The sequence below is a fragment of the Helianthus annuus genome, chromosome 17, assembly GCF_002127325.2.
Source record: "Helianthus annuus cultivar XRQ/B chromosome 17, HanXRQr2.0-SUNRISE, whole genome shotgun sequence".
NCBI lineage: Eukaryota > Viridiplantae > Streptophyta > Magnoliopsida > Asterales > Asteraceae > Helianthus > Helianthus annuus.
This window is the reverse complement of record NC_035449.2, coordinates 42,041,826-42,060,848: the sequence shown is the minus strand read 5'-3', so window position 1 is coordinate 42,060,848 and position 19,023 is coordinate 42,041,826. Positions and strand designations below refer to the sequence as shown.

The following is a 19,023-nucleotide window of genomic DNA, read 5'->3' as shown; positions in this document are numbered from 1 at the left end:
TTCTGCCCTCCCCAGATCAGTTAAAGCTGGAAGAAGAGTTTTGGCATTTGAAGCAGGATGGTGATGATAACCTGGCTTATACTACCCGATTCAAGCAGTTGAGCTTAATCGTTCCTCACTTGGTCTCTACTCCCAAGCGGATGATAACTAAGTACATCAATGGTCTACCTCCTGCGATGCGTGATTCAATCGAAGCAGCCCAGCTTGATACTATTGAGGAAGTCTACCGCCTAGGCGTAAGTTTGAACCACAATCATGTGCCTGATAAGCAGTTTGCTACTCCTGCTACTTCAAAGTCTGCTAACCAAGTTACCCAGCAGCCAAGCGGCAGCAAGAACAAGAAAAGGAAATCTCAAGGTTCTGGATGTAACGCTATTACTCCTGCTACAAACCCTGCTGCCAAACCTGCTCCTGCTACTACTACTACTAACCCTGCTACTCTTGAAGCGAAGAAGCAATACACTGGGTCTTATCCCAAGTGTACAACTTGCAATTTTCATCATCCTACTGCTTCTGCATGTCGTCTGTGCACCAACTGTAACCGGTATGGTCACACGACTCCGTATTGCCATCAAGCTAACAAGGCCCAGCAAGCTCTGCAAGCCCCAGCTCAGGCCGCTCTACCAGCCCCTCCAGCTCCTCTACAGAATCCTAAGCCGGTCAATGTTGTTCGTGCATGCTTCCAGTGTGGAGATACTACGCATCTTCGTAATTGTTGCCCCCAGCTGAACCAAGAACAACAAGCAGCCGCTCGTGGACGAGCATTCAATCTCAACTCTAGTCAGGCTCGCAACAACAAAGACGTGGTGAATGATATGTTTCTCGTTGATAATCTTTATGCTTCGATCCTATTTGATACTGGTGCCGATAAAAGCATTGTGTCCGTGGATTTCGAGTCTTTGATAAATTGTACACGCTCTAAGTTACCTAAGTCGTTCTCTGTTGAGGTCTCCAATGGTAAGTCTATCCTTGTTAATTCTATCATACGTGATTGTTCCTTGACTCATAACAGTCACGTATTTTCTATTGATCTCATACCCATGCGTTTGGGTAGTTTTGATGTTATTATCGGCATGGATTGGTTGCGTAAGAACCATGCCAAGATTGTCTGTCACAATAAGCTCGTTCGTCTTCCTCTTCCTTCTGGCGATATTCTAAACGTCTATGGAGACCGACCTTCGAGAGGACTAAGGTTGATGTCATGCACACAAGCGAACAAAAGTTTACGTAAACAGAGCCCTGCCTTTTTGGCCCACATGGTGGAACCAAAGAGCAAAGGGAAGAACATAAACGATGTTCCGGTTGTGTGTGATTTTCCTGATGTCTTTCCTGAGGATCTACCTGGTCTTCCTCCTCCTAGATCCGTTGACTTTCGTACTTGGTGCGACTCCTGTCGCCAGGGCTCCCTATCGTCTTGCACCTTCCGAGATGCAGGAATTGTCTAGCCAACTACAGGAATTACTCGATAAGGGTTTTATTCGTCCAAGTACCTCCCCGTGGGGTGCTCCTGTTTTATTCATCAAGAAGAAAGATGGTTCGTTCCGTATGTGTATCGACTACCGTGAACTTAATAAGCTTACCGTGAAGAATCGTTACCCTCTACCTCGCATTGATGATTTGTTTGACCAACTACAAGGCGCGTCCTATTTCTCTAAGATTGATCTACGATCTAGATATCATCAACTACGTGTCCTCGAAGATGATATTCCTAAAACCACATTTCGTACTCGATATGGACACTGCGAGTTTGTGGTTATGCCTTTTGGACTGACCAACACACCCGCTGTGTTCATGGACCTTATGAACCACGTTTGTAAACCCTATCTTGATCGTTTTGTTATAGTCTTTATCGATGATATTCTTATTTACTCTAAGTCTAAAGCTGATCATGCTCGCTATCTACGTCTTATACTTGAACTTCTACGTGGTGAACGTCTGTATGCTAAATTTTCTAAGTGTGAGTTTTGGATTGATGAAGTGCAGTTTCTTGGTCATATTGTTAGCAGTCAGGGTATTCATGTTAACCCTTCTAAGATCGAGGCAGTGAAGAATTGGTGTACGCCCAAATCCGTGTGAGAGATTCGTTCCTTTCTAGGATTGGCGGGTTATTACCGCCGGTTCATCACGGATTTCTCTAAAATCGTTGTTCCTCTAACTACTTTAACCCAAAAGGAGAAACCTTTTATTTGGGGTCCCAAACAAGAGGAGTCCTTTCAAACCCTTAAGAACCTTTTGTGTAATGCTCATGTTTTAACTCTCCCCGATGGGAATGACGATTTTGTGGTGAATTGTGATGCCTCGAACCGTGGATTGGGCTGTGTGCTCATGCAGCGGGACAAGGTTATCGCTTATGCCTCCCGTCAACTCAAAGTGCATGAGAGAAACTACACTACTCACGATCTGGAGCTTGGTGCGGTCATTTTTGCATTAAAGATCTGGCGACACTACCTGTATGGTACAAAGTGCGTGGTTTTCACTGACCACAGGAGTCTTCAACATATCATTGACCAAAAAGAACTGAACATGCGACAGAGGCGTTGGGTGGAACTACTTAACGAATACGACTGCGAAATTCGCTATCATCCTTGCAAGGCGAACGTAGTGGCTGACGCTCTTAGTCGTAAGACTCATGTTAAGTCCATTCGTTTATCTAGTGATTTGCATGCTTGTATTCGCGAAGCTCAGTATTCGTCTGCTAATGAAGGAAGTCTATCTGTTGAAGTTCTTGGTGCTAACGTTAATCAGCTCGAAACTAAATCTGATGGTCTTCAGTACTATCTAAATCGCATTTGGGTGCCAGATCGCGACAACCTTCGTGAGCTCATCATGAATGAGGCTCACAAATCTCGTTAGTCTATTAATCCAGGCGCTGATAAGATGTACCATGATTTGCGTTTGACCTACTGGTGGCCTGGTATGAAGAGGGACATTGTCGTGTATGTTTCTAAATGCCTTACCTGTTTAAAGGTGAAAGCTGAACATCAGCGTCCCTCTGGACTCTTAGAGCAGCCTAAAATCCCCATTTGGAAGTGGGATAGTCTCTATATGGACTTTATTACTAAGTTACCTCGTACACCTGCCGGTCATGATAGTATTTGGGTGATTATTGACCGTCTGACTAAATCAGCCCACTTTCTTCATATTCGTGAAGATTATAAAGTGGAGAAACTTGCTAGGATCTATACCGATGAGATTATATGCCGTCATGGCATTCCTCTTGACATAATCTCTGACCGTGATGGTCGCTTTACTTCACGTCTTTGGCAAACATTTTAGTCTGCTATGGGTTCGCACTTGAATCTTCGCACGGCCTTTCATCCTCAGACGGATGGACAGAACGAGCATACTATCCAAACCCTAGAGGACATGCTCCGTTCTTGTGTCATCGACTTTGGTGGTAACTGGGATGTACATTTACCATTGATAGAATTCTCATACAACAATAGCTATCATTCCAGTATTCAGATGGCTCCTTTCGAAGCTTTGTATGGACAAAAATGCCGATCTCCGCTCAGCTGGCATGAGGTTAGGGAAAAGAAGTTCACTGGCCTTGAGATTATTCAAGAGACAACGGATAAGATTCTTCAGATCCGTGAAAACTTGATCAAGGCTAGGAGCAGACAAAAGAGCTATGCTGATAAAAGGCGTAAGCTTCTGGAATTTGCTGTTGGTGACCGAGTTCTACTCAAGGTATCTCCCTGGAAGGGGGTAGTTCGTTTTGGTAAGAAGGGAAAGCTCGTTCCTCGCTATGTAGGTCCTTTCGTGATACTTGAAAGGATTGGCAAGGTAGCATACAGACTCGACTTCCCACAAGAGTTAAACAATGTGCACCCGGTCTTCCACGTGTCCAATCTACGTAAATGCCTAGCCGATGAGGAACTGCAGGTTCCCCTTGAGGACTTGCAAATAAATGAAGCTGACCAATTTGTGGAGAAACCGGTCAAAATCATGGATCAAGCTATCAAGCGTCTGAGGCACAGCAAAATTCTCATTGTTAAGGTTCGATAGGAAGGGAAGCGTGGTTCCGAATTCACTTGGGAGTTGAAAAATGATATGAAGGCCAAGTATCCGCAGCTCTTTGAGCAGTCTTCATCCAAGATTTCGGGGACGAAATCTCCTAAAGGAGGGAAGACTGTAACGCCCAGCGTCCCTAAACTTTAGGATGTTGTCAAGATTAGTCCTTGAAGTTGCCTATTTGTCATTTTAGCCCCTAATCTATGTGGAAATCTATGTTATATACTTGAAATGCCTAAATCTACGTATGGAATGCCTATATCTTTGGAATGTCTATAAGTATATGCTTGGAATGCCTAAACTCTATATTTGGAATGTCCAAATCTATGATGGAATGCCTAAATTTATGTTGGAATGCCTAAATCTATATACATTGGTGCTTGACTCTTTAGACTCGTGAAACTTGATTCTTGGTTGAACGAGAGACTAGAGCCTTGTCACTGGTGGAATCTATTAATCTTGTAAACTTTTGATGTGTATGTTGTAATCTAGTTATTCTATTACTCAAATAATACTCAACGCCTAATCTAACTCACAAAACGAATCAGAAACGGGAACACGAAAAGGTTGGATTGGCCAGAGTGGCAATCCGATCGGATTGCCACCCGATCGGATTACCACCCGACCAGATTACCACCCGACCCGTGTGCACCTTATCCCTTTCTCATACTCCCACACTATAAATAAAAGCTGTCACATCAGTCATTCACTGATGTGATAGCCCTGCTCGACTCAGACGCACAAGCACCTTTCCCCTTCATTTCTTGGCGATTTTCGGTACGTTTCAAGCTAGATTCTTGTACTTTCTTGATCTACACTTCATCCTCTACATGATTCACCTTTGAAATCACACTTTTCACCGTGAAATCTCTCAGATCTGAGTTCTTGAGGGTGATGTCATCATGGTGGTTTGTACAAAACCACTATGTGATGTCATTTCCAGCAAGATCTAGCTCGGATCTAAGGTATTTCATGCATTTTCACACTAAATCCAAGCTAAATCTAGACTTTTCATATAAAACTTGAATTATCTTAGTCTTCCCTTCAAAACTTTTACTTTATTTGGTGGAAACCGGGTCTAAACACACTGTAGACTTGTTAAGTAGTCTAAAGTCGGCTTGGATCTGAGTATTTCCGATGAAGACGAGCATGGCAACGGATTCTGACATAAAACTTATTTACGAACAGACGACTGATCGGATATGGGTGATTCCCACCCAATCAGAGTGATTGTGTACTGAAAAGTTTACCATTGTCTCAATACATGTTGTGTCGTCGCCATTAAGCTAGAAACTTAGAAATTTTACAAAATGGTAAACAAGAACAAGGGTTGCCCGATCGAGCGGCAACCCGATCGAACAGCCGTCCGATCGGACAACCACCCTATCAGGTGACACTTGCCCTTTAGCCCTGAAACTTTGAAATCTTTCAACACTTAGTAACTTTTCAAAAACTTTGAAGTCTTTATCGAGTGGCAACCCGATCGGACAGCCATTCGATCGAGCAGCCATCCGATTGAGATGACCAAGGTACTAAACATTCGGATCGAGTGGCAACCCGATCGGACAGCCGCCCGATCGGGCAGCCACCCTATTCCTCTTCCTTTTTGGATTTTCAACCAAGTGGCAACCCGATCGGATGGCCATCCGATCGGGCAGCCATCCATTCCCTACACACATGTCACCACTCGGCTGGCAATCCGATCGGATAGCCATCCGATCGGACAGCCATCCGATCCTGTGACAGTTTCCAACACTTTATTCAATCTCGACTCTTATCCTATTGTAATCTAATCAGGCTAATTCTAAAAGAGCTCCCTTTGATCCAATAACAGTGGCAACTGTTAAGCAATCACTGTGAGTATACTCGATCCCCTTTTTACTTTAAACTTTTGGGGTGTAACATGTATTCTATATAAACTGCAATCTTTTGGAAATCTATACTCTATCCTATGTGTATGTGAAAACTTGTGCATTCTAGTATTCTATTTTGTGCTATGTGACGTTCAATCCAGGGTGTGTAGTTCCGCCTTAATAATAGTAGCGCTATAGGGGGTGCACCTCTCCCATTATTCTCATGGGGTATTGTTAGGAGGATTCTAGTTTACCTTGATTCTTGGGTAAACACTAAAGCATCGGGATACTTGGGCTATCACTGTGTGGACTACGACACTAGCACAGCTGAAACTATTTTTATTGCTTACATTGCGGATATGAGTTGTTTTTAATCTATTATTCTATATTCAAACTTGTATACTCGCCAATACCTTTGTATTGATATTTTAATACATGTTGCAGGCTAATAGGGTGCTTTGGAATGCATGGAAAACAAGCTAGGAGATGCTTAGAAACGTCGCCTAGTTAAATTAGACATTTTGGGATATTTGAAACAATGTTGTTATGTTTGAAACTTGTTATTTGTGATGGTTGTTTTAGACAATTACTATGAAATTTATTTAATGTCTATCGAAATATTTAGTGTTATGGAAATCTCATGAGCAATCTGAGCGCTTAGTGCTCGTACCCCGATGTTTCCGCCATCGGTTGGGGTGTGACAGATCTAGCATAAAGGGAGGGGTAGCCCCGCTCACGCTACCCCTCAACTTTTTTGGCGAATTTTGTTGGGAAGTCATGACTATGTGATTGGCACAGTCCATTAAGTCAATACTTTTTGCGTATCTAGGAATGACAATGGGCCGGGTATTGGTAATCCGAGGCCCATACCCGGTTGTAATTCTGTGTCCTATACCCGGCCCGTTACCCTGTCGGTTATTTGTCAGGTAATTACCCGTCGGGTATCAGGCATACCCGCGGCCCGCGGGTATCGGGTATACCCTTTAATATCTTAAAAACACCTGTTGAGACAAATGTGCAATTTTTACTTCGATGGTTATGTAATTTACTATTTTAATGACTATAACAAATGAAAATATGATTAATAACTTACATATTATATTCAGACCACATATACCAAACTAAATCAAAATGATTACTTAATTAAGTAATTGTATCAAGACCACCTAATTGCATAAACATCCACATAATAAAGGGTGAAAGCGTCCATATCCAATATACATGCTAAAAAATAAGATTTGTTCACTAAGCACCTGCGAAATACATATCCACATATAACTACCAGTAAGGAGAAGACTAGACCTTAGTACTATAGAGAAGGTAAAAAGTACATATACTAAGTTTATATATATGGAAATTTATAATATGATACTTTCAGGTATTATTCGGGTAAATGGGCAGGGTATCGGGCGTGTATCACTAAATCTGTAACACCCCGTGTTACGAAAGTCAAAGTCAAGGTCTAGATTGAAGTCAAAGGAAGAAAAGATTGCTAATTGCGATCTGTCACCCCTTGCTTAACTACTGATTTGACTTCTTTGACTTGTAACCGAATTTTTTTATTTAATCGCTTTAGTTGTATTATGTGGAGTATCTATTAATAATCGAGATTTAATAGATGTTTATCGCATGTTTTATCGCTTTATCGCTAACCGTATCGTAATCGCATTCGAGCCTTGATTTATAGATTCTGAATATTGTTTTACGTGTGTGTGTTACTTGTGCATGTTTACTTTATGTTTGTGGTGATTAATCGAAACGCGCATCGCAACTCTATCGCAATGCAACTTAATCGCAAACGCTAAACGCAAGTTATTTAAAGTGATTGTATGTTAGATATAGTATTTGTATGTTTATTATCAATCTACCGCATCGCTTAATCGAAACTCGCAATGTCCAACACGAGAAACGAAACGCCAAATCACAACTTGTCGGAGCCACTCGATCGAGTGACCACTCGATCGAATGGCCATCCGATCAGATTGCCATCCGATCGAGGTGCTATCCGATCGAGGTGCATTATTCGACACTTATGCACTGTTTCCCTTTTTGGTAACCTACAAAATACCCTCCTGTCACATCATTTGTAATGTGACAGCTCTCTCACTCGACCAGCTCGCTCAAGACCTTCTTTCTCTCGATTTCTCGCGATTCTTGTAAGTTTCCAACCTAAATCTTGTACTTCTATGATCTACACACACTTCTTCATCATTCTCACAATTGAATCTTAACTTTTAACCGTGAAATCAGCGGATTTGAGGTGTTCTAGGGTGATATCATCATGGAGTTCTTATGAACTTCAAGTTTTGAACTCATTCCACCAAGAATAACTCAGATCTGAAAGATTTCCACATGATAAAACATGATTTTCGCATAGATCTAAACATTTCCATGGTTAAAAGGATGGAAAGATGGGTTTCCAACTTTCTTTCAACTCTTTTACACTCAATGCACTCAAAACCGATAGAATCGGAGCTCATTCAGGCCTTCCGCTCCTCTCTAGTGATGTATCGGTTTGAGATCTGGATCCCATCAATGAGACAACTGATTTCGAGATGAACATGAACAACCGTCAAGGAACAGTCAACTAGTCGGATTAGGGTGATTCATGTACGATCGAACGACTTGGGACTCGACGAAGTTCCGTTGTTTAGTACGTTGTCATACCGTCTCGAACAAACTGCAAAAATAATCAAGTTCAAGATGATCAGGTTCATTGGGATGGATTGCCACCCGATCGGAGAGCCATCCGATCGGATTGCCATTCGATCGAACTGCTATCCGATCGGAATACACTTGGTTCCACACTTAAACTTTTTCTTCAAACTTGCAAAGGCTCTGAACGTCGAACAGATTGCCGTCCGATCGGATAGCCATCCGATCGAACGACCATCCGATTATCTAACTTTTGGAACTTTGACACTTAACCATTTTCTTAATTTTCAAAGATCATCAGTAACTAATGGATTGCTAACCGATCGAGTGACAATCCTGCTGTGAACTTGTTCTCATTAAGTGTCCTGCCAATCGGATCGCTATCCGATCGAACGACCGTTCGATTGATCGACCTGAAGGGTAGAGATACTTCTCTGTTTTTAAAATGCTACAACAAAAACTTCAAAGCCATCATACACAAACACATCCTTACCAAACGAATGTCAATCCAATCGAATGGCCATCCGATCGGATGACCATCCGAACGGATTGACATCCGGTCGAATGACCAACCGATTGGATACCATCCAATCGACTCACCATCCGGCACTTACCCACTCTTCACCGTTCTACGCATCGTTCTTCGCTTACGCTATCGTTAACTGTTCAGGCTAAGCTCTCAACGCTCCCTTCAATCCAAGATAGAGTTTGTTAACTTAAATGCTATTCGTGAGTCTACTCGAACCCTTTTTGCTTTACACACTTTTGGGTGTTACATACGTTACCTATTCTAGATCACAATCGACCCACAACGCAAACACTATTTATACGCTGACCGTTATTGCATGCTACGTATTATTTGATGAATGCTTGTATGTTATGTTAACACAGTGATTGTTGCCTGACACCTTAGCAATGATAGTACTATAGTTTGGACTCAGCACCTGTCGTGGACAGGGGTTGTTAAGGGCTTACTTCACTTGTCCCAGTGGGGTATATGTTGCGCATTCTACAACTCGCAGTCAAGTCTGTGCATATTTCTCTATCCATAACCTACTTGCCTTTACTTTGTACATGTTACATGCTGGTTATGCGTAAACGATTTTGAACTCTATTATTACTAATAAACTTGTATGCTCACCTTTACACTATGTGTATTGACCTCTATTTTAACGCATGTGACAGGTGCTTAGGATGCTTGCTTGTTACTTGCCGGAATTGAGCTAGGATGGAGTCTAGAAACAAATGAAAACAATTTATATTTGAGTTGTCAAAACAAAACTATTTGTCTTTGAATTGCCTGTAATAACTATGCTACTTATTATGTCATGGTATGGGACGTGATGATTAAATAATTGGTAATCGTAGTTGTTATGGAAACTGCTGGACAATCTGTTTCGCTTAGTGTCGCGCCCCGATGTTTCCGCCATCGGTTGGGGTGTGACAAAATCCTATACCCGTACCCGATTTTCCACTTTTTTAAGCCCATACCCGTTGGGCATCGGGTATACCCGGCCCGTATGTTTCGAGTTTTGGGTATACCCGTCAGGCTTGGGCTTTTTGCCATCCCTATGCGTATCCCATCCCTTCGATCAGGGCGATAATCCAAAAATCTTTTCCTGTCGGCAGGATCCCGAGGAATATTATTTAAATCAACTTTATTAGGCCCTAAAGATGCTTCTTTTCGTTTAAAATACCCTTCCACATACCTAGTATAGAACAAACAACCAATGTAAGTTAAACGCGGCAATCAATAATAACTCAAGTGGTTCAAGTTTCAATGGTTTATAGTCTTAAAGGTAGCTAAAGTTTGGAGTAAACTGCCATTTTGGTCCCTGAGGTTTGGTCACTTTTGTCACTTTAGTCCAAATTTGAAACCTTTTACATCTGGGTCCCTGTGGTTTCAATTTTTTTTTTTTTTTTTTTTTTGCCATTTTGGTCCAAAAATGAAATCAGCTCATATTTCATAAATTAAATGCTGGTTTTTTGTCCTTTTCCTCAGGGGTAAAATGGTCATTATGAGTTTTATCATAACAAATTATTAAATAAAATAATTAAATTAATTAATCCTTTGACCTTATAAAAGAAGCACAAATCCCCTTCTCACCACCGCCACCACTCTCTCCTCTCTTTAACACCACCGCCACCATGAACTCCACCACCGCCACCTCCTCCCCCCCTTCTCACCACCACGACCACTACCTTCTCACCACCGCCACTACCACATCCTTCTCACCATAGCCACCGTTCCCCTCCTCAACACCACCGCCTCCACCACCTCCTTCTCACCACAGCCACCATCTCCTTCTTCTCACCACAGCCAACTGCATCTTACATCTGCCGCTATTCCCGGTCTCAACGGTACCGTTTGCCGCTATTTCATCAAACGTCTTCCCCTGAGCAGACCACTGTCTCCGTCTTCTCCGCCGGCCGTCGTCTACTGCACGATCTCACACCTAACACTATTACAAACCTTAAATATCATCACATCATTCCATTTCCGCTGTTCAGACTCTCAGGTTGCAGAAATCTGTAATCTAGGGTTTCTATTTGACGGAGATTTCATCGAATCGTTCTTTGCCGGCCAGAATCATTACCGGTACCGTCGTCTGGTTCACGATCTCATACGTAACACAGTTACAAAGTCTAAGTGTCATTGCAACATTCAATTTTTGTTGTTTCAGATGTTTAGGTTGTTGAAATCTGTGAGCTAGGGTTTCTAAATAACTAGGGTTTCTAATATGGTTGGGTGTGCTTCTTTTATAAGGTCAAATGATTAATTGATTTAATAATTTGTTATAATAAAACTCGTAATTATCATTTTGTCCCTGAGGAAAAGGATAAAAAAACCAGGATTTAATTTATGAAATTTGAGCTGATTTCATTTTTGGACCAAAATGGCAAAAAAAAAAGAAAAAAGAAAGAAAGAAATAAACCACAAGGACCCAAATATAAAAAGTTTCAAATTTGAACTAAAGTGCCAAAAGTAGGGACTAAAATGGCAGTTTACTCTAGTCTTATAGTAGCTAATGGTTGTGAACAAATAAAATCAATAAAAATATAAAATATGATAACGATAATTGATGAACAAATTACAAATATAAAGTTTGTTTACATATAAACTTCAAAAAATCAAAGTTCAAACCAGTGAAAACTTAGAATTGCTCTTCTTCGTAATAGTCTAAAATCTGAATATATTCTAAGAAATTTCAATTCAGAAGGGACCTGCAATTCTACAAATAGGATCACAGTATTCAATAACTATTCAAGCAATAAATTAATCAAGCATTCAAAATTTTAAACACTATTACAAAATACTCAAACAAACCTGCACGGTTGTGGTTTGGTTTAGAATTGCGATTTGAGTAAAATTGTATAAGCAGCCCTTGTATTTGGGTTTCACAATAAACTTCGGTATGGGTAATTGGGCTAACGTTCAAAAATTGATATTGGGCTTTCACAAAGTGAATGAAAGATGGGGGCATATTATTTTTTTTTTTTTTAAGAATTCACCAATTTTATTTTATATGCATACAAAAGGCACTAGGGAATAGTGTCAGACAGCTACCTAGCACTTCCCCGTTGGTCCAGCTAAATTACGAGTTTGTCCCGTTTAAATTTACAATTTTGCCATTGCTTTTGTTTTTTTTTTTCTCTCAGCCAAATTACGATTTTACTCTCAGTTCAAATTTACAGTTTTACCATTGTTTTTTTTTTCATGTCAAATTACGATTTTGCCCACAATGTAAAATTACAGTCATGCAATCATTTTAGTTTTTTTTAAACTATGGTCGTGTTTGTTTTAATTGTTGACTTGGTGTAATTTTTTTCGTGTCAGGCGGCTGCCTGACACAAGCTCATTTGTCCCCAAATTTAAAATTATAGTTTTTCCATCGTTTTAGGTTTTTAGCAAAAGTATGATAGTGTTTTGTTTTAATTAGTTGACTCGATGTATTTTTTTAGATCGTGTTATGAGTAGTATGTATAAGTAACCGAAACACAAACGTATATGAAAGAGAGAAATATTCGGCTTAGTGATCCGCCATCCGGACAGAGAAAAACTAGTTGCCATAACAAATTACAAAACTAATACTACTTATTTTTATCTGAACCCCCTAGATTAAATGTCCATCCGCCCCTCCTTCTCTATGTAACTGATCACTTAGCCATTTCTGTATAGAATATCTTATTCGAAGACATTGTATTATGTTAGTCAGGCCTAACATCACCACCATGATCAACACCACTGATGTAACTGATGTAACATCTTTAGTCATATATTCGATTAGATGAATAAACAAAATGGACCAAGAACATAAATTGAAACTGAAGTTACAAGCCTACAACTTTGTGACACTTGGCAATTTCATGGACCTAACCAACGAATTAATATAATCATATATAGTTAATTACTTGTTATTTCTTGAAATAATGATTTCTTTACATTACTATGTATCATATTTTTTATCACATAAATAAACTCTTTTTTTTTTAATTTTACTTTTTAATGAAAAACTCACACCCCTAAAGCAAGCATATATAAGTTAATAACATTCTTGTCCAAAATAGGACTTAAACCTTTACGGAACACTATTTCTAACATCTTCGTATTATTAAGCTACATACCTTTAATTTAGTTTTAAAATTCCACTAATAAAACATGCTACATCTTTACTCTTTTAAAATATTTTGTTTCAACAAATGTCTTTGCATCAGTGGCCACTTAATGTATTTTCAGATCATCTAAACCAATATTAGTTATGTCCACTTAGTTTGTTGCAAATTATTTAATCACTCTTTCAATACTTGGTAAATTATAGTAGTATGCTTGTAATTTCTCATGATATGATATAAAAACCCAATACCATCCAACTATTAATATAAACATGTTTGAAACAATTTCAAGTAAACATGTGACCATGTACTACAGCTACATGGACTGCTCTACGATCAATTTGATGGATACATAATTAAGTAGACACGTTTATTTTTACGCATTTTTTTTCTTATGTCAAAATCAAAAGTTAAAAGGCAAGTGTCGATGATATGTAAAAACAAAAAGAATTAAGAATATTTAGATTAAACCGGTCATCTCCGTGCAACCCATGAATACGTGAGTCGTGCTTTAGTTCGTATCGGATTTGAACCACCATTTACAGAGTAACAAAAGACAACTACACATGAGAGAAAATTAATGTCATGTGGTCTAATACATGCTAAAACATAGCCATTGTTCATACTTGTACTATCATCAAATTAATTATATATAAACAAATAGGTCAACTTCCATCAAGGGTAGCTCTCATAGGTAGGAAGTCTAGTGGTTGAAAATGGAGAATTAAAATAAACCAAGTATGTTACTCGGTTTTCACTTTTCACTATTCAAAACATAAAGAATCTCTACAAATAACATTTTTATATTATGAATATAAATAAAACTAACTCTTTTAATTTAATTCCGATCCACCCACTTGCGAAATTAAAGTTACATTCCAGTCGAATATCTCCTTAAAAGGAAATATTTAAAAGGCATTTTAATTTAATCATAGTGATAATAATGTGTAAACATACATCCGACAATCACATGAGAGTTGTACAAATTTCATATACACATTCTTTTAATCTTTATTCATAGTCATTTTCATTTACTTAAAATGGTGAGATTACCCATTACCCTTTAATTTGTCAGCAGTCAATTAAAAGAAATACATACCTAATTAAAACCATCACCACTAATTTGATTCATTGAAGATAGAACTCCATATGTCAAATCCAAAGAGTATTTTTAACATCTGATACATTGAATTAATCCTTCAATCGTTACATTAAATTAACCAGTCATTTCATCTATACACTTCTAATGATATAGATAACATAGATCAAGATACGTACAAAATCAATACATTGAATTACCCCGTTAACATCTTTATCGTACGGTTGATTAAACATCATCATACTTTTATAAATCGAAAAATTGTTTATGAAAAATTAGAAATATATAATTATGAAAGAATAATGAAGTTTTAACTTTTAAATTAAGAAAAACACGATTTTATTGTTAATATCTATACATATGCCTATAGATAGCAAATATGACATACATGTGGAAGCACACATGCATGCTTCTTAATATTAACGACAACTTAAACTACAATGCTGCCATAGAATCTTTACACACACAAAAACTCAAAGGTCTAATTGTGATTAATATAAAACGTAAGGTTAAGACTGAAAACAGAATCAAACAACAAGGATGAAAAGTGGAATTAAACCAAATTATTCTTAAGGTTAGTGCAAAGCTTTACAGCCTATAAATAAACCCTTTTAGGGTTACGTTTTGTTAAGAAAAAAAGAAGACATATTTTCTTTAGAAGAAATGACCAAAAGAAGAGTGGTGTTGAAAAGGGAAGAACCACTACCACCACCACCGCCACCGGCACAACCGGATTCCGCTAATTCATCAAACTTGGGTAGGGTTCATGTGAGATATGGTGAGTGTCAAAGAAACCATGCAGCCAACGTCGGTGGGTATGCTGTCGATGGGTGTCGGGAATTCATGGCGGTGAATGAGGCTGAGGAGGGCACCGAGGCTTCACTTACATGTGCCGCATGCGGCTGCCACCGCAACTTCCATAGAAGGGTGGTGGAGACTGAAGAAGCTGCTGCTTCCTACAGTGATTGTGAGTGAAAATAAGAACCTCAAGCACAAGTATGTTTATGAAACACACACTCTATTTATACAAAAAAATGTGTGTGGTTTGTTTGTCTTGTTGTGTGTGTTTATGTTTTGTCTTTTAGTGTGTGTAAATGAGAGTTGGGTAAGCTATTGTAAAATTAGGTCAATCTATCCATCTTTGATCTTGTCTGGATCTTTTTTGGTTTGACTTTAGCTTGTGTATATGAAGCTTCCTAAGTAAAATTATATAGTAATTTGAGTTGTGTTCCATCCATATAACCTCCTAATCTTGTTTTGGTTTATAACTAATTAACCGCGACTATGTTCAACAAATTACGCGACATCATATATCGTATCTCGCATCCTGAGCCATATAATCAAGTGATAATTTTCAGAAAATGTATGCACGGACAAAGAAATGAGAAAGTATGGTCATGTTCTTTGATCTTTCCATTTTAGGAAAGGATGAAATTAAGGACAAATGCATGTGCCTAATTGACAAAGATGTTGTGTAGGCTTTGGATATGAATTTAATTAGTATGGAGCCTAGCTTTTAATTGTTGTGTAAACATATGGCATCAATTAATTAATTAATAATTAGGTTTTGTTTTCTTAAAACACACACTTCAAAGGCAAGAAATGGGTTGAATTAAACAAAGAGTTGCTTCAATTTCTTTGATATTAAACGTTAATAACAAAACCATAAAAAGAAAATAAAAGAAAAAAAATCGGGCATGTGATTAGATATGTAGTGAAGTTAGGTATGGAACATATGAATGAGGGAACAAAGTTTCTGGTATACCTGAACATAGAATCGGGTATATGTCACTTCTTATTTTTGTCACAAAGTACAGGTTCTAACAGGAATGCTCTTTTAATAAAATGATTTCCGGAAGACAAATGCTGTTATTTGTAGTATAGTGATATTTGTTAAATACTTTTATTAAAAAATGATTTCATTGTGTTACAGCGGAAATTATGAAGAAAACATTGTGACTAGATAAACGGATGTTTGCTCTCATGTAGTCATGTATACCGTATTATATTGTTTTAGTGCCATATGGGAGAAGAAATGCAATCCATGCTAACGTTTTAAAGAAATAATTAACGGGAAAACAATATACTTCAGACATATTAACACGAAAAAAATATAGAACTAGAAATAAATTGAGACATGTCCATTTTTTCCTTTCTATGTACATTAAATTCACAATTCAAAGATGAAAATATATCCCGCATTATATAATACAACTAGTTTATAGACCCGCGTATTACATGGATTGTATATATATACATATTTAAATACATCAAAGGACTGAAATTACATTTTTACGTATGATAGTGGAAACGATCAGTTAGAGTCGTATTTTTTCGAAAATATTCAACGGAGTAACATGTTTCATTTAAAAAAAAAACAAAAAAAGTGAAATGATCAAATGTGTCAAAGGTATTTGAATGCCTAAAATGTTCTTAATCGTTTTATTAAAAGGAAATCTTATATCATACTTTTGATAATATGTTTTCACTACTCATAAACAATATATCAAACTTTACAAAATGTATATAAAAAATAAAATGCACAAAAGGTATGGAAACGTTGGCCTAACATGACTCAAATCTTTTTGACCCATAAAAAATATCTGTTTGAAATAAACCCTTTATAACCTAAAAAAGAAGGATAAATAAGATTCCAACATTTCTCATTAAAAAAATAAACAAAATCCTATTACAAATATGTGATTGACCTGAGTAGTTCATAATATTCACCTTAAGTATAAATTATTGTGAAATACAAGAATAAATTGGAAACCACAACTAATATGTGACATATGAAAATTATAGATCATATAAAAAACTTAAGCATGATTATTCATTTAAAAAGTATTAAAATCATACGTTTTAAACTTATAGATAACCGCCTTTGAAATAAAGTTGAAGTGTTATTTTAATAAAATCTTTAACTATTTTTTAATTATTAATTAATCTTGAATTTTAATTAATACGAATAGCATAATATTATTAATAATCATTAATTAGAATTAAATATTAGTATAAATAATATTAATTAAATAATATTAAATAATATTAATTAGAATTAGATTCAAGACATGTTGTCCATTTTTTCCTTTTTATGTACATTATATAATACAAACGAAACGAACCAATATAAAAAAGGAATATTGGATTTTAATAATCCCAACTATTCGTCGTTGACCGTCAATAGTCGTAACTTCAAAAATAACCACTGGCAGTCCCAACTATTGACATATTGGCCCCAATGGACTCTGACTAACAAAACCCTAATGTTGTTACTCTACGGTCGCCGGAAAACCGTTTTTGGCCAGACAAAGGTTTGTAAAGGTCCGATCTAAGGTTACAAAGAGGTTTGGGACGGGAATGTTAAGTTTTCTAGCCAAAAAGTTGAGTTTTTCGGCCATAAAGAAGTTTTCCGGTGAAAAAAAGACGGCGACTTCAATAATTGGGGCTTTTACTAGAAAAAGGTTTCTAAAGGTCCGTAATAAGGTTACAAAAAGGTTTGGGACGAAAATGTTGAGTTTTCCGGTCAAAAATGCGTTTTCTAGCGACCGAAGACTAACGACGTTAGGGTTCTGTTAGTCAGGGTCCATTGGAGGCCAATATGTTAATAGTTGGGACTGGCCGTGGTTATTTTTTAAGTTGGGACTATTGGCGGCTAACGGCGAATAGTTTGGATTATTAAAATGTAACACCTCGAAAATTCATGTCCAATAATGTATTGACACGTGTTGTAAGCTTTGAACGTGTGAAAGAATACTTTAGAGGGACTAAAGGTGACGAACAAGGAAACTATGTGAATATAAGGGTCCAAAGTGTCAACAATGGATAAATATAGTTTAAATTAGCCCTACAAGATGTTTATACTTTCAAACGAATAAATCATGGATCATACGGAGCTAAATATGAAAGAAAGTGAGAGATTACAAACTACAGGGGCTAAATATGTCAACATGTTTAAAGTTTACCTCTGAGTGACCTTTTGGCAAACCCGAAGCTTTGTAACGATAAATTATGCTCACTAGAATGTGTGATAAAAATTTCATAAAGTTTCGTTATCGTATGAGAAAGTTATGATAAAATTCGTGTACAAAGGGTTAAAAGCGTCAACGTTGTAATTTAAGGCCTTAAAAGTCAAGTTAAAGGGTTAAAATTGCAAGAAATAAAGTTAAAACCTCGTTTAGAAGGACCAGGGACCAAAACAGCAAATTTGGAAAGTTGAAATTCGTTCACAAGGGCGTCGCGCTAAGCGTAGGATCCTTAGGGGACCTACGCGTGACGCGAGGGGTCATCTGATTCGAAAAAAAATGGCAGCTGCCTGTTAAAGCTGTTAAACCGACTCAAAACCTTGTTTTTACATACCAGGGGCTGCACCAACCAGTTTACATGCATTAGGGGCACTTGTCACGATCTGGAAACAAGCATAGACCTCTTTGGCATCATCTTGTGTGATCAAAACCCCTATATAAGAAAATCTAAGTTGCAACATTTGGGCACTTGCATTTGAAGCATTCACAACTTCATTTCTGGAGCTCCCCTGATCAGCAACAAGCTTCTTAGTGATCCCTAGTCGTGATTAGGACTCTTGTAAGTACCATTAACCCTTCCTAATCCAGTTTAGCTTAGTCAATTAGCTAAAAGTCAAACCGTCATAATTAAAGTTTGACTTCAAGATTACTCATAATTTATTCAGTCAAATCTCGAATTAAAAATACCTATGAGTGGGTAATTATGTGGGTAATAAACCCTTAAAAGGGTACTCTCTGATTCCCACTCTAACTATGTCAATTG

General features: G+C 37.8%; 1 protein-coding gene across 1 annotated transcript; it reads left to right on the top strand.

The window, feature by feature from the left end:
- The first annotated feature begins 14,344 nt into the window (after positions 1 to 14,344).
- On the top strand, positions 14,345 to 15,466 carry LOC110923562 (mini zinc finger protein 2). The gene has a single exon (XM_022167638.2). The coding sequence runs from the start codon at positions 14,899 to 14,901 to the stop codon at positions 15,208 to 15,210; it is 312 nt and encodes a 103-aa protein (XP_022023330.1). The 5' UTR covers positions 14,345 to 14,898; the 3' UTR covers positions 15,211 to 15,466.
- Positions 15,467 to 19,023: the final 3,557 nt, after the last annotated feature.

Bases quoted from the DNA above. Each gene is read 5' to 3' on its own strand.
- LOC110923562 (XM_022167638.2), top strand. From the start codon at position 14,899: ATGACCAAAAGAAGAGTGGTGTTGAAAAGGGAAGAACCACTACCACCA.